The sequence below is a fragment of the Octopus sinensis genome, unplaced genomic scaffold (assembly GCF_006345805.1).
Source record: "Octopus sinensis unplaced genomic scaffold, ASM634580v1 Contig09246, whole genome shotgun sequence".
Taxonomy (NCBI): Eukaryota; Metazoa; Mollusca; class Cephalopoda; order Octopoda; family Octopodidae; genus Octopus; species Octopus sinensis.
In genome coordinates, this window is record NW_021831723.1 from 1 (window position 1) to 15,000 (window position 15,000).

General features: G+C 36.4%; 1 protein-coding gene across 1 annotated transcript in view; it reads right to left on the bottom strand.

Annotated features, from left to right (window-relative positions):
• Positions 1–41: 41 nt before the first annotated feature.
• Positions 42–15,000, bottom strand: part of LOC115228038 (E3 ubiquitin-protein ligase MIB2-like) — a 30,230-nt gene continuing 15,271 nt past the window's right edge. The window contains exons 3-7 of the mRNA XM_029798710.2: positions 14,599–14,811; positions 10,925–11,103; positions 3,230–3,372; positions 1,629–1,706; positions 42–832 (exon numbers count right to left, since the gene is read on the bottom strand). Of these exons, the coding sequence (XP_029654570.2) occupies positions 747–832; positions 1,629–1,706; positions 3,230–3,372; positions 10,925–11,103; positions 14,599–14,811 (699 nt within the window). The 3' untranslated portion in view covers positions 42–746. The remainder of the gene's footprint in view (positions 833–1,628; positions 1,707–3,229; positions 3,373–10,924; positions 11,104–14,598; positions 14,812–15,000) is intronic.

Sequence of the window (15,000 nt, forward strand, 5' to 3'; positions counted from 1 at the left end):
ATGTAATAAGTGTATATTATATATAATTACAAACAAGGATTTGTGAGATCAAATCACACAGGGAAATCATATTTAATTCCTATCTTTATATTTTATGTCAACACCAATATTTTGTTTAAATGCAAACAGATGTTCACCGTTCAATACTAAATTTAATATTTAATCAACGTTAATGATCATTATACTTATACTCTTAGAGATTTGATTTTTAATCCTTTTAATTTATAACAACGTTATTCAGTGGTTTGTCGCAAGTTCCGCCTGACTGGTTCCCTGTGCTGGGGGAAAGTAAAAAGCACCATCCGAACGTGGTCAATGCCAGCCCCAACCTCAACTGGCTCCTGTGTCGGTGGCACGTAAAAAGCACCCACGACACTCTCGGAGTGGTTGGCGTTAGGAATGGCATACATATGTGGAAACCTTGCCAGATCACATTGGAGCCTGGCGTAGCCTACTGCCTTGCCTGTGAAATCGTCCGACCCATGCTACTATAAAAACGGACGTTAAACGATGATGATGATGAGTTCCGTGACCAAATGACAAAATTAACTCTATTGTGTCTTCTAATTTGAACATTATTACCAACAGTGCTATCCTCAATGGTTATTCCATAAACTTTCAATAATATCGATATCTTTAATAGAACTATTATACAGTTACTCTTTCAATCGTCAAGTCGGAATGTAACCTGTTTCCGGTTATTCTTTGAAGCACAATATGGCCAGGGGAAGTAAAACTTATAGAAATCAATTGGCAACTGTTATTTTATACTCACCAATTTCCTCAGACGCAACCTCTGTTTGTACACACTTGTCTTCAGACTCTGGAGACTCTGAAATAAATATTTCCAAGTTTTAGAATTAATAATAGAATTTCTTTATCGTTATTTTAAATAAACTCTTTCTTGTTGTTGTGAGACATTCAATTCCTTTGAGTCAAGTAAAACCAAAAACCAGAAATCACAAATCAAAATCAAAACAAGATCGAAATCAAAATGGAAATTGTAATTATGGCCGATGCCAGTGCCGCCTGACTGGCACCCGTGCCGATGGCACGTAATAATTACCATTCAAGCGTGGTTTGTTACCAGTTCCGCCTGACTGGTTCCCTGTGCAGGTGGCACGTAAAAAGCACCACCCAAATGTGGTCAATACCAGCTCCCACCTAAACTGGCTCCTGTGTCGGTGGCACGTAGAAAGCACCCACCACACTCTCGGAGTGGTTGGCATTAGGAATGGCATACATATGTGGAAACCTTGCCAGATCACATTGGAGCCTGGCGCAGCCTACTGCCTTGCCAGTGAAATCGTCCGACCCATGCCACCATAAGAAACGGATGTTAAATGATGATGATGATGATGATGATGATGATGATGAGTTCCATGACCAAATGACAAAATTAACTCTATTGTGTCTTCTAATTTGAACATTATTACCAACAGCATTAACCTCAATGGGTATTTCATAAACTCACAGTAAATCGATATCTTTAATTCAATTATTATACAGATAATCGTTCAATTGGAAAATAGGAATGGAAGCTGTTTTCAGTTATTCTTTCAAACACAATATACTCAGGGGATGAAAACCTTACAGAAATCAATTGGGAACTATTATTTTATACTCACCAATTGCCTGAGATGCAGCCCCTAATTCCTGACATGTAGCCTCTGTTTGTACCCACCTGTCCTCAAACTTTGGAGCCTCTGAAATAAATATTTCCAAGTTTTACATTTAATAATAAAATTTCTTCATCTTTATTTTTATTAAACTCTATCTTTTTATTGTGAGACATTCAATTCCTGTCGTTACTGGTCAACCTTTGACCATTATGGTTTTGGTCAATATTTCTGTACTTTCTACAGTGGTCCCATGTAATAGCCCAATATGTCCACAATAAAACAGACTAACATTCCTAAGTCCACCCTCTCTCTCTCTCTAAGAACACATTAAATATTCTAACAATGTACCAATTATCTCATTTAATTAACACTTGATAACAGTTTTCTCTTAGCTTTGTCTTTCTTTTCTTATAACTGCCAAATCTATGGCATGGCACTGTCCTCTCATCTCTAGAATTCACTAATCAACATTCCTCTCTAATTAAGTAAAACTGAGCCCATAAAGACATGTCCTTTATGTGCATACCCTCCACCCCGCACACAATCTGTCCCCTAAAAATCATCTCCACAAGCCAAATTCCATACACCCTTCCCCAACATGATCCCTAACAAGGTGTAAAATGTAAGGTGAGGGTACACGATGTTCCTATGACAAAATAAGTTTACATTTCATACATACAAATGTAAGAGAGTTAATGAATTATAGCTTATTAATTATCATGATAATTGGGTATATATGTGATACAATGGCACTGTGCTTGACGGTGCAATACTAGATATCAATATAGATTGTATATAATCTGAGTAAAGAACATATAACCTTCATTACAATGAATATGATTGTGTCTCAGCACAGCTAATATTATCGTAGTTCCATGAGCAAACGAAGAAAGATATAACCAAGTCCACTGCCAAATACTAATGATTAATTCATTTCCTGGTCAAATAACAATGACTATCTTTCATTAAAGAATTTGAACGCAACAATCAAGACCAAAGGGTGAAACACTCAGAAAACTGTGCCTCTTTTAGCATTAATATCATCTAAAATCTAACAAGAGTGAGAAAAAGAATGACTATATGGATGGTAAATGTTGTTCAAACAATGTAATAAGTGTATATTATATATAGTTACAAACAAGGATTTGTGAGATCAAGTCACACAGGGAACTCATATTTAATTCCTATCTTTATATCTTATGTCAACACCAATGTTTTGTTTAAATGCAAACAGATGTTCACCGTTCAATACTAAATTTAATATTTAATCAACGTTAATGATCATTATACTTATAATCTTAGGGATTTGATTTTTAATCTTGTTAATTTCTCATAATTCAGGGTACGTACCTAAAGAGACATTCAGGGTACGTACCTAAACAACATATGCTGACAGACATCTTGAAGTGTGACATCTTAAAATTAGGTAAAGGCAATATTTAGTGGATATAGTGATAGATATACTGTCACAAAGAAAAGACCCCAGGAACACCTATCATAAATCTGTCCTATTATGAAGTACCTGGGTCTACACGAAAGCTTGAAGCACATTATTCCACACAATAAGGTCAACAAGACAACAAACAGAACCCCAAAGATTGTCTTACCAAATTCACTTTTGCTGAGGGTGTATTCTCGACACACGGGGCATCTCTTAAATGTCATTTCAGAAGAACAATTCTCGCAGAGAACAAGATCTCCACATGGTTGCAGTCTCACGGTGGCCATGTTCTCATGACAGTAGCGACATCTATGGAACAAAATATAAACACATTTCATCAATAACATTCATGTATATCAATTTTTACATGGTATACATGTTTACAGGACAAAATATTATGAAACTCTGCAGTGACCTCCATGAGTGTCTCACAATTTCTATTTTAAAGAACCACGTTCGGACAGATTTATGTGTGTATAAGTGCTACGCAGACACACACACGTGTATATTTATACAGATTTTGTTAAATATACGTCTTGACTCTGATATATTACAAAAGCAGTGCACCACATATATTCCAAAACCATACTTCACTTCTAGACTCCATTTCTGCTGAACAAAACTATATATGTACACAACTTTGTGTCTATATACGAGGTCTGATCAATAAGTATCCAGACTGTTGCTATAGTAACGAAGCAAAAACACGCAGAGTGAAGCCGCTTGGCAAAGATTGATCTCAATCTGTGCTGTACATGCGCACTAATTTTTATGTTCTAGCTCATATCCGCTGTTTACAGCAGTGCTTGGAAGCCTACGTAAAGTTGCAGAAAGTGTATGGAGAGGAGTGTATGAGCCACACACACATGTAAGAGTGGTTCAGACATTTTAAGTATGGCCGAAAATGTCGATATTGACGAACATTCTGGAAGATCTGCAACGAGCAGAACTGAGAAAAAACATTGCTGATGTGCGTACAGTTGTGTGGGTAAACCATCGAATTACCATCCTTGAATTATCAGAGGATGTGCAGGTTTGTTACGGTTCGGGCCATTACCACTGAAGATTTGGGTTTGAGACGCGTGTCTACCAAATTTGTGCAAAAACTGCTTTCAGATGACCAAAAGGACACGCGGGTTTCAGATGCACAACATGTCCTTGATTGTGTCAGGGACGATAAAAATTTATTGAAAAATTTCTAGGGCCCTCTGAGTAGGAATCGTCAAACTTTTGACAAAATTTGATGCAGATTCTCTGCTCAGCTTTCTATATCATTGTCAATGTGACGATCACACACTACACACCTTCCGTCCAAGCACTGCTGTAAACAGTGGAATTGCTCTAGAAAGTCAAAACTTAGCGTGCATGCACAACAGAGATAAAGGTCAATCTGTGCCAAGCAACTTTACTCTGTGTGCTTTAGCTTTGTTACTATGGCAACAGTCTGGATACTTATTGATAAGATCATGTACAACCATTAATATATGTATATATAAAACTCTTCATTGTATCTAATCTGTTTCGCAAGTCCTCTATATTTAGACATCTGGTTTTGAATTTTATGGCTGGAGAGACGGGACACATTTGCTATAGCTTCATATATACGAGATCCGTATAACTAAACAAGTCACTGTTCTAAAATAGAAGAATGCTTTGAGAATACAATACAATGTATATGTACAAAACTGGAGAATATTTTAAAAACAGATGAGTTGTACTGAGTTTCTATGCACCATTAACTTCAGGCCAATCAAAGATGCATTATGGTTGTATGATCCCCACGGTGGCTGGCCCGTGTGTCTTTCCCCATCTTTGCAGTCGAACAAAATCTTACCATCCACAGGAAAATTCTGGACATTTGTTGTGACGGATATTAAAAGAAAAGTTCCTTACGTAATCCGACATTAAAGGTCCATATAAGAAAACATCAGGTAAAAATCTACCCCTAGTTATAGCTAAATCCAGGGACATTGAGAAATAAACCACTGATTCTGCCACACATGATGTAATTGTTATTGGTGTATCTAAAGAAATCATTGATCTACAAACATGTTTTGACAACTTGTCCACTTCAAATGTATTTCTACCCAAAATTTTATCTGCCTAAATCGATTGTACCAAAACCTAGATTTTGCAGATTTACCTTCTACTGAGGCACAGGCATACTGTTTAGTCTCCGGTAATCTTTCCTTTTTAATGTTTATAATAAATAAAGACACACATTTTACCTATTTCGGTATTGATACCATTTTTGACAATCTTAATTATATTTTTCATACAACATAGCAATATTGTTTATAAGCAATCACACATAATAAAATTTCGTCTGCATTAACATCCTTGGTTTCTTTGCGCCTTGCCCCTTTAACTGGTAATCAACATCATGATTTAAAGTCTTACACTACTAAGCCTCTTTTTATGGACACTTACTTTATATCCAATTGACTACCCCTAATGTCTTCTTTCTGCCTAGAGGAAAGGGAATACATACGACAACATTTATGACCATACCTAGCCATGAGCTGTCAACTCATTCTTGTCCTTTATTCAAAACAGGACACTGTCTTCTGGTCTTAGATTTAGTAGTTGATAAAGAGATAAATGAAATTAGAAATGAATTACAATCCTTTACAACACTATGACTCCAATAGCCTCCATGCGATTCTTGGAAGTGTAGTTTTTTTTCTTAGCTACAATATCGATAACATTAATTTCTTCCATCTTCTTACTCTGTTAAAATAGTTTAGAAACATTACAGTAATGTATCCGAATGGTTAAAATTCTATTCATTTATTTCTACAGCTAAAGATGGCACTGCATTTAAATTGATGTATTGATTGCATTGTTCAATTGAATGGAGGCGCTTGAAACGGTCGTATTGTATCACGACTTGATATCCTGTTGCTTAATTTGATTATATATATATGAAGATGCAAGGCTCAGTGGTTAGAACCTCAGGCTCACACTCATGAGGTAGGGAGTTCGATTTTGTGCTTGAGCAAGACACAATATTTCCATGTTTTTCCAGTTCAATAGGCTTTAGAAGTGAGTTCTGATGCCACTGGTGTCAAGCTGTATCGGCCCTTGCCTTTCTCTTAGATGACATTGGTGGCGTGGAGAATGGAGTGTGGCATACATAGGCCACTGTTTGTCTTCCATAAAAACATTACCCGGCCTCGTGCCCCGGAGTGTAACATCTAACATCCTGGGTGCTATCCGATGATCATTCATAACCGAATGATTTCTTTACCTTTTATATATATATATATATATATATATATATATATATATATATATATATATATATAATAAATTCAGGGTGAATCTCTCTATATATAAACGGCAGTTTGTCTGTCTGTGTGTCTGTCAGGTTGTACCCTCACCCTGACCACGGTTTTCAACCGATTCTGATGAAACTTGACACACACATAGCCCAATGTCATAATTCAAAACTAACGCAGCGAAAATTTTGAAAAGTTCCTCCAGTCCTGAAAAATAATCGATAAATTCGACAAGGGTCGAGAATCTAAGCTTTTTATATGCAACACATTTTCTACAGACTGTCTAGGGGACGCAACTCGACCTTTTTAACTCTCGGAACACGTGGGGTAAGTATCCCAAAATGTATAAAGATGTACAAAAACGGCAAAAAAGCGGGCAGCAATGTGAGTGACAACAACGAAAAAGTCAAAAGTGACCAAACTGAACAAGCGAATGGAAAAGGTTTGTTTGGTGCACACGACAAAAGCGGTTTATAATAAACCACGAGTTTGCAAGTAGCGTCCGAGGACCCTTAGGGTACGTCAAAAATTTAAGGAAAAACGTTTGGGGTGGTAGTTATAAAGAAAGTGTAAACAAAAAAGTATTCGAATAACTTGCGGCTGCAGCAGCTATTAGCAGAAGTGGCGGTGTTGGGGGTAAAGTCTCGAATGTAATTTCTTCCTGGTAGGAATTGGTTGGGTTGAATTATCGATAGCTGTTTGATAGTTATTTGGGAGTGAAGAGAAGTCATTGCAACCTACACATGCGCCTTCGTTCCCTAGAGGGAAAGGACTAGATTGGGATTAGTCGTTGCCTACTAGGGGCTCTTACATACCCGGGCAACGCCGGGCTATGCTGCTAGTACTTGATAAATGTAAGCACCTGTATATGCCAGCTAGTGGTATAGGTGATAGGATATATGTATCAAAAGAAAAACAGGACGTAAAGGATTTTGCGGTACATATGTTTCGGGCTTTATTGAACAACTTATATCAATGCATAATTGATATAACAGGTAGATCAAAAGCCTTCTTCAGCCACGTACAATTACCACACCAAAGACATGTATCACATTATAGCATGTTTGAGAAAAGGTTTGAGAAAAAACCGAGTTTCATTGGGAAAGTAAATCCTCACAGGCGTATATGGCATTGCGAGACTCCAAAACAAATCGTCCTTACCGTTTTTTCACTCATTCTTTATCGAGTGAAAAAACGGTTTGTTTTGGAGTCTCGCAGTGTCATATACGCCTGTGAGGATTTACTTTCCCAATGAAACTCGGTTTTTTGTCAAACCTGCTATAATGTGATACATGTCTTTGATATATATATATATATATATATATATATGTGTGTGTGTGTGTATTTGTGTGTATGTGTGTGAGTGTGTGTGTGTGCGTGTGTGTGTGTGTGTAATCAAAATAAGCAACAGGATAACAAGTAGTAATGCAGTACGACCGTTTCAAGCGACTCCATTTAATTGAACAAAGCAAACATTACATCAGTTTAAATGCAATTATATCTTCAGCTGCACAAACTAACTGGAGTTTTTTAATAAATGGACACATAAACATGATTTTTTAATATAACATTAATGTAGCCTACTAGTTAAAAAATAATATTTATTTTGTGCAGCTGAAGATAGCACTGCGTTTAAATTGATGTAATAATTGCATTTTTCAAGTCAATGGACTCGCTTGAAATGGTCGTACTGCATCACTATTTGATATCCTGCTGCATATTTTGACTTTATTCACCTTACTTCGATCCGCGCGGATTATAACGGACTGACTTGGTGCTTCAACTTAAGAACTCAATTCAACTGAATCTGTATTATATATATATATATATATGTGTATATATATTGTTACGGGGGACCTCCGAACGAAAGCTGTTACGGAATCCCTCACACAGGCCCGATCGATCAGTAAATGTTCGCCACGGAAACTCGGAGAGGAGAGAGAGACAACTACTACAACAACAGCCGCAAGAAGAGACACAGAGGCAATCGAGAGAGACACAAAGAAGGCAATTGGCCTACATTTAACGTACTAGTTTATAACACTTTATAATTGTTACAACATCAAATACATATCAGATACATCAAAGAGGAAATACATGCAAGTAACAACACATCAAATGCAATAACAACAGCATTTAAAGAGTACACGTCGAATTAAACATCAAGTCAATACATCATACAGTCCGGAGACAACAGTTCTGTTTCAAATCACATTAACGTTACAGTTCAAAGAACATTAAAGGCATATACAGTTCAATGTTCATTAAAGACTACAACAGAATCTCTCTCTTGCTTTAACAGTTCTGTAACACATATCAATACAGTTCACATTGTTCTTTTTACTGTTTCATTTCTTTTTCCAGCTTTTATAACACATCGACAAGTCCCTTACTCAATTCACGTATCGTTACATTAGCCAATGTCTCACATTGTAGTTCATCTCTCTTAGCACTGCTAAATCCAACTGCCAACCGCTAAATCCAACCGCCAACCGCTTGCCTTGAATACCAAATGCTCACTGCTGAATCCGACTGCCAACTGCTCGCCTTGACTCCCAAATACCGACTGATTTGTCACTACCCCAATCTCTCTGTCGCAATCTCCCTCTCTCTTAGCTCTGCAATACTCTCTGCCTGTCTTCCTCAGCCCCTCATCCTCTCTCACTGTCTCTCACAAACTGAACTCTAATTCACCTGACAGGGTCGGGGAGTTTCCCCAGAGCTAATTAATCAGCCCGCATCTGGCAGAACAATGGATTCATCCCCAAAGTAGGTCGCCGGCTCTGTCCTTAAGCTGAACCACAACACTATATATATATATTTATATATATATATATATATATATATATATATATATATATATATATATATATATATATATAATGTATATATAATGTATATATATATATATATATATACATTATATATATATATATATATATATTATATATATATATATAACACTATATATATATATATTTATATATATATATATATACATTTATATATATATATATATATATATATATTTATATATATATAATATATATATATTTTCGGTATGTGGTTTTGAGCAATTTGTTGCAATTAACCCTTTATTATAATCAATATATATATATATATATATATATATATATATATATATATATATATATATATATATTAATTATAATAAAGGGTTAATTGCAACAAATTGCTCAAAACCACATACCGAAAATATTAGAAATAGCAGCCAAATAAATCACTATTTCTTCTACTAATAAGAGTCTCCAGAAACAAACAGAATTTGTAACTCGTATATGGTAAATAGAAAGAATATAACGAAATCCCTGCCTATTGGATTAATCATAGACGTATCGTTTCTGGATTAGAACCGAAGGCTCATTTCCTTGTCAATATAATATTTCCTATAAATCTAGAAATGCTAGGAAAAAAAACTCACCCATTACACCGGCTCGATCAAGCGACATCGAACGATCTAACGGACTGCTAGTATCTCTACATTTATATAGACAGGCGAATTCGTATCTCCCTCCAAAATTTTTTCCTAGCATTTCTAGATTTATGGGAAATATTATGTTGACAAGGAAATGAACTTTCGGTTCTAAATCAGAAACGATTCGTCTATAATTAATCCAATAGGCTGGGATTTCGTTGTTTTCTTTCTCTTTACCATATACGGGTTACAAATTCTGTTTGTTTGTGGAGACTTTTTTATTAGTAGGAGAAATAGTGATCTATTTGGTTGCTATTTCTAATATTTTCGGTGTGTGGTTTTGAGCAACTTGTTGCAATTAACCCTTTATTATAATTATATAATTCTTATCAAATATGGTCTTTTCCATACCGAAAAATCTACTAGGTGAAATTTATTGATTTTATTAAATTAATTATATTTTACCCGTTTTTGTATATATATATAAGTATGTATGTATATATATGCATATACACACACATATATATATATATATATATATATATATATGCATATATATATATATAATATATATATATATATGTATATATATATATGTGTGTGTGTATATACATTTATATGTATGTATATATCTATGATTCTATGTATGTATGTATGGATGGAAGGATGGATGGATGGATGTATGTATGTATGTATCCATGTATGTACACTCATTGTATGTGTTTGTAGGCGATTTTCTCAGGATTGCTCACATGGACATGACTGGGTGGGACAGAGAAGACAGAGGAACAATCTGTTGGTAGAGAGATAAATTCCATCACTTCACTATTTACTTCTACATTTTCTCATTGGTCCCAAATCTTTAAAATAGGGAACTGAGAGAGGTGGGTGGGGATTTTAGGAGAGGTATAACAGTCAATGCAACCAATCATTTGAATGTAATCAAAATAGTGTTCTTTCTTTAATTAGCTTAACAACTGCATATCGTTTATTGTTCTTCTTACTGTTGTTGCGTAACCTTTCATTAAGCCTCTAAAGCAGTATAATGTATCAGTAGAATTAAAACAATATAAACATATAAACACGGTTATATACAAAACAGAAAATGTAATGGTTTATCTTGTCATTGCCAGTGAATACTTACGGCGTTGGTCGGAATAACGTCTTTAACGTTTTTTTTAATTTTGCCTTTTTTATTAGGTCCAATGGTGTTCTGCCACTTTTGTTTTTACAGTAAAAGTTGGCCCCGTGGTGGGCTAGGTAACTGGCAACCACCACGCCAGAGTACCTTTCTTCGCTTCCCAGTTTCAGATCCTTGCAGAACTACAAATGATGAAATATAAAATGATGAGTTAAAGATTACACAAACATATACTAAAGATGCCCCAAATTACACAACAGTTCAACTACATTTACACATAGTTTGTTTCCCCAGTGATTAAACTATTCACACAGCGTTGATTTCTTACATCATCTCTTAGTTGAGTCCACTTTTCATTATCATTTGTTTTACTTTACGTTCTACATTAAGACAAAAATTATGATCATTATATTGAACAAAACGCACATTAGTGGTCAACGTTATTGCTTAACAATGATATTTAATGAGTAAATATTTACTTGCCAATCACAAATGTCACAAACTATTCAATAAAAACACAATATAAAGTTATTATAACATCAAGTCAAATATACACAATATAAGGACAGAAATGTCACAATAATGAAAGACAACAAACCAACAAGAACCTATCTCTACAACTGGCTTGATAAAGCCAAATGGCCACAGCAAGAGAAATACTTACGGAAGAGTATTGTACATATAAGTACTAGCTTAAGGTGACCCGCTCTACGCGTGGGTGAGGGTGTGATTGTTACTTTCTGTTGCTTCCTTTGTTTCTTATCGCCATATTCACCTTCTTTGTTCCTCTCTCCTTTCTCTCTCGCATCCCCACTCTCTTACTCTTCCTTTATCTCGGACTCTCCCTCACTTTCTCTTGCTTTTTATCTTTCTCTATCTATCTATCTCCCATTTATAAAAAATTAGATTTCCGTGCTTAAATTACAAATCTTCTACTTTACCATGTTGAAAATTTGATTGAAATCGGGCAAAAGGTGTCCAATCTAAACCCCCAATTGTCCCCCAAAATCAATAAAATCCCTATTTTCACACCAAAACGACCACAGTAGCGCCCCAAAAGTCTCTCAAACAATTTCTCACCGCAAGTTACCCCCTCTTCTAAATTGTAATCTCCTTCCAGGCCCAATTACACATATTTTTACATAAAAATCCAATTTGTATCATCGTTCGCCTTCTTCATTTGATAGATTAGAAATACATACCCGGCCTTGTTCGGAATTAAAATAGTTTATTATTGTTTTACTCGTTTTGGTATTATAACCCGATTTCATTCGGGTCTAAGCGGGCCACATTTTAAAAGATGAGGAATTTTGCCCTAGAGTCCATGCCTTTCAATTGGGCAAATTCGAAGTTCCAATACAAACTCGCTAGCACTTTTAACATAGGTGTGCATATTTTTAGCCAAATTCAACCACATATGCACACAGTATATATATAAATTAACACAATATATCTGTTTAATAATATCTGTTATGACTGTGCGATGGAGGTGAGCGATATTAATTCACCGTTCTAAAAGACCTGTGGCGAGAATATTTAAACTTTTGCGGTTGTCATCGCTTTCTGTCTATAGATACAGACAGATGTACAGTGAGAGAGGTGGTGCAAGAAAGAGTGACAGAGAGACATCGTTATAGAGGGATCAAAAAATCACTCTTTTTGCCATAGCAACCACATCTTATAGCTTGCGAATTTTAACCATCGCGGGTCTCATTCTCACCACGCATTTAGTATCCTTGCCTCGGTTTGGCTGCCATTAACCTCCAAAGCAAAATGTGCATAAAATTTTCGTCAAATGACTGTCTTATAGATATGAATAACACCACAAATAATATAAGTTATATCAGAAAAGAGAACAGCAACAACATAGCAAGGCCTTCAGACATAACAACTAAATCAACACCACATAGACATATCCACGCAGATCAATAATGTTTCTATAATTAAGTGGATTGGAGAGAAAAACAGGGTATATAAGGCATCGGATTTTGTGCGCAAGAGAGAAGTCTACCATGGTATGGTTATGTGATGCATATGGATGAAGATAGCTTCATCAAGAAGTGGTGATCTCTCATTGTGGAGGGAATGTGTGGAGGGGGTAGACCCAGAAAGACGTGCAATAATGTGGTGAGAAAGGACCGTCAGACGTTGGGCCTCACAGAGGGGATGAAATGGGAGCGATACTTTTGGCAGTCTGCTGTACTTGAGATGATATGCCAAGCTAAGTCGTCGTTGTCCTTGCATACTGTCATGTCCCTGTATCATTCTTCGTCTGAGATATCCTAATCTTGTGGGATCATGGGTGCTGATGCTTCGGAAAAATCACCCATGCTGGTGTCACATACAAATATCCGTGTCGTGTGCTGCAGAAAAGCACGCAGTACATTATGTAAATTGGGTGGCATTAGGAAGGACGTCCAACTGTCGAAACCATGCGTAAAGAGATATGGAGCCCAGGTAGCTTTTCAGCTGACAAGCTTCTGTCAAAGCGTCGAATCCATGCCAGCTTTGAAAACAGTCGATACATTATCATGATGATGATGATGATGAATTAATAAGGAAACATCTTTTGATGAAGAAAGTGAAGGGAAGTAAGAATCGGTGTCACAGTTGAGGCAGAACACCAACGCATAGTTGATAAATTGTTCAGTGTTAGTCTGATGGACTATTCCAGTAGGTGGGGAGGTCGCTGGCTGTCAGAGTAGGTTCCTCTCACCAAAGTAGACATTACAACAATACACAGATGACCATCAACTGCCTGAATAGTGGTCAGCCATCTGTAGTGAGCTTTATTCATATGGGAATAGCCCAATGTCATATTTCAAAACTAACGCAGCGAAAATTTTGAAAACTTCCCCCAGTTCTGAAAAAAATCGATAAATTCGACATGGAGTCGAGAATCTAAACTTTTTATATGCAACACATCTTCTGTCTAGAGGACGCAACTCGACCTTTTTATCGCCCAAAGGGACAGCTAGGAACATCGTATACACAGAAGTATTCGAGTGAAGAGAAGATATTGCAACCTACACACGCACCTTCGTTCCCTAGAGGGAAAGGACTAGATTGGGATTAGTCGTTGCCTACTAGGGGCTCTTACATACCCGGGCAATGCCGGATATGCTGCTAGTATTATATAAAAGAAATGTGACAGAGAGCTGTTTCAGGCAGAATTCTTCATGGAATGGACAAGATGTATTATTATCATGGCCCCAGCACTATAAATGTTACTGTCTATCATATGAACCTCTCTTCTACCCAGTATCATTGTTAATTCAGAATAATATCTCCTGTCTTGAATAGATCATTTCTCCTTCAAATTTTGATGACCGTGTTTGTATGGCCAACATTCGAGATGGATCACCTTCTCTACCATGGAGAGGTCGTGCCTTTGAGGACGGAAGGGGACGGAATAGAGAATAGTGTTTGTTACATAATAATATAACTAAGGGTTACCATTGTGACTGGATCAGGAAATGGTAATGGAGGATGGGGTTGGTAGGTGAGAATTGCGATATAAACAATGTCTGTTTCTGTCTGTCTTTCTCTGTCAGTTTGTCTATTTTACACACACACAGACGCACAAATGCACACACACACACGCACAAACACACACACACACAGACGCACAAATGCACACACACACACACACAGTCACAAACAATGTGAAAACATACCTGATCTAACATGGTCATGTGCTCCACCTCAGAATGAAAGTTGTTTTCTCTTTTTAACGCCAGATGCAGGCAATTATTTCCTCCATGTTCGACAACATTTACATTCGCGCCCCTGGCTATCAGCCGCTGCATTATTCCGAGGTGACCGTCCGAAACAGCTTCAAGCAATGGTGTCCTATATTCTTTGTTCACAATTTCTAAATTCACCGAATCCTTTGTGGAGGTAAAAATGGAAAATGAAAATTTACATGAAAATCAGGGTTGATATCAATGTCATTACAGTTTTCTACTGGGTACTAGATCAAACTGATCAAATACATTTGATGTTTGTCAGTGAAATAAATCTTCCATAAGGACCTTCTATAACCTGATACATGTGTGTGTTAGAGACATGATAAACAT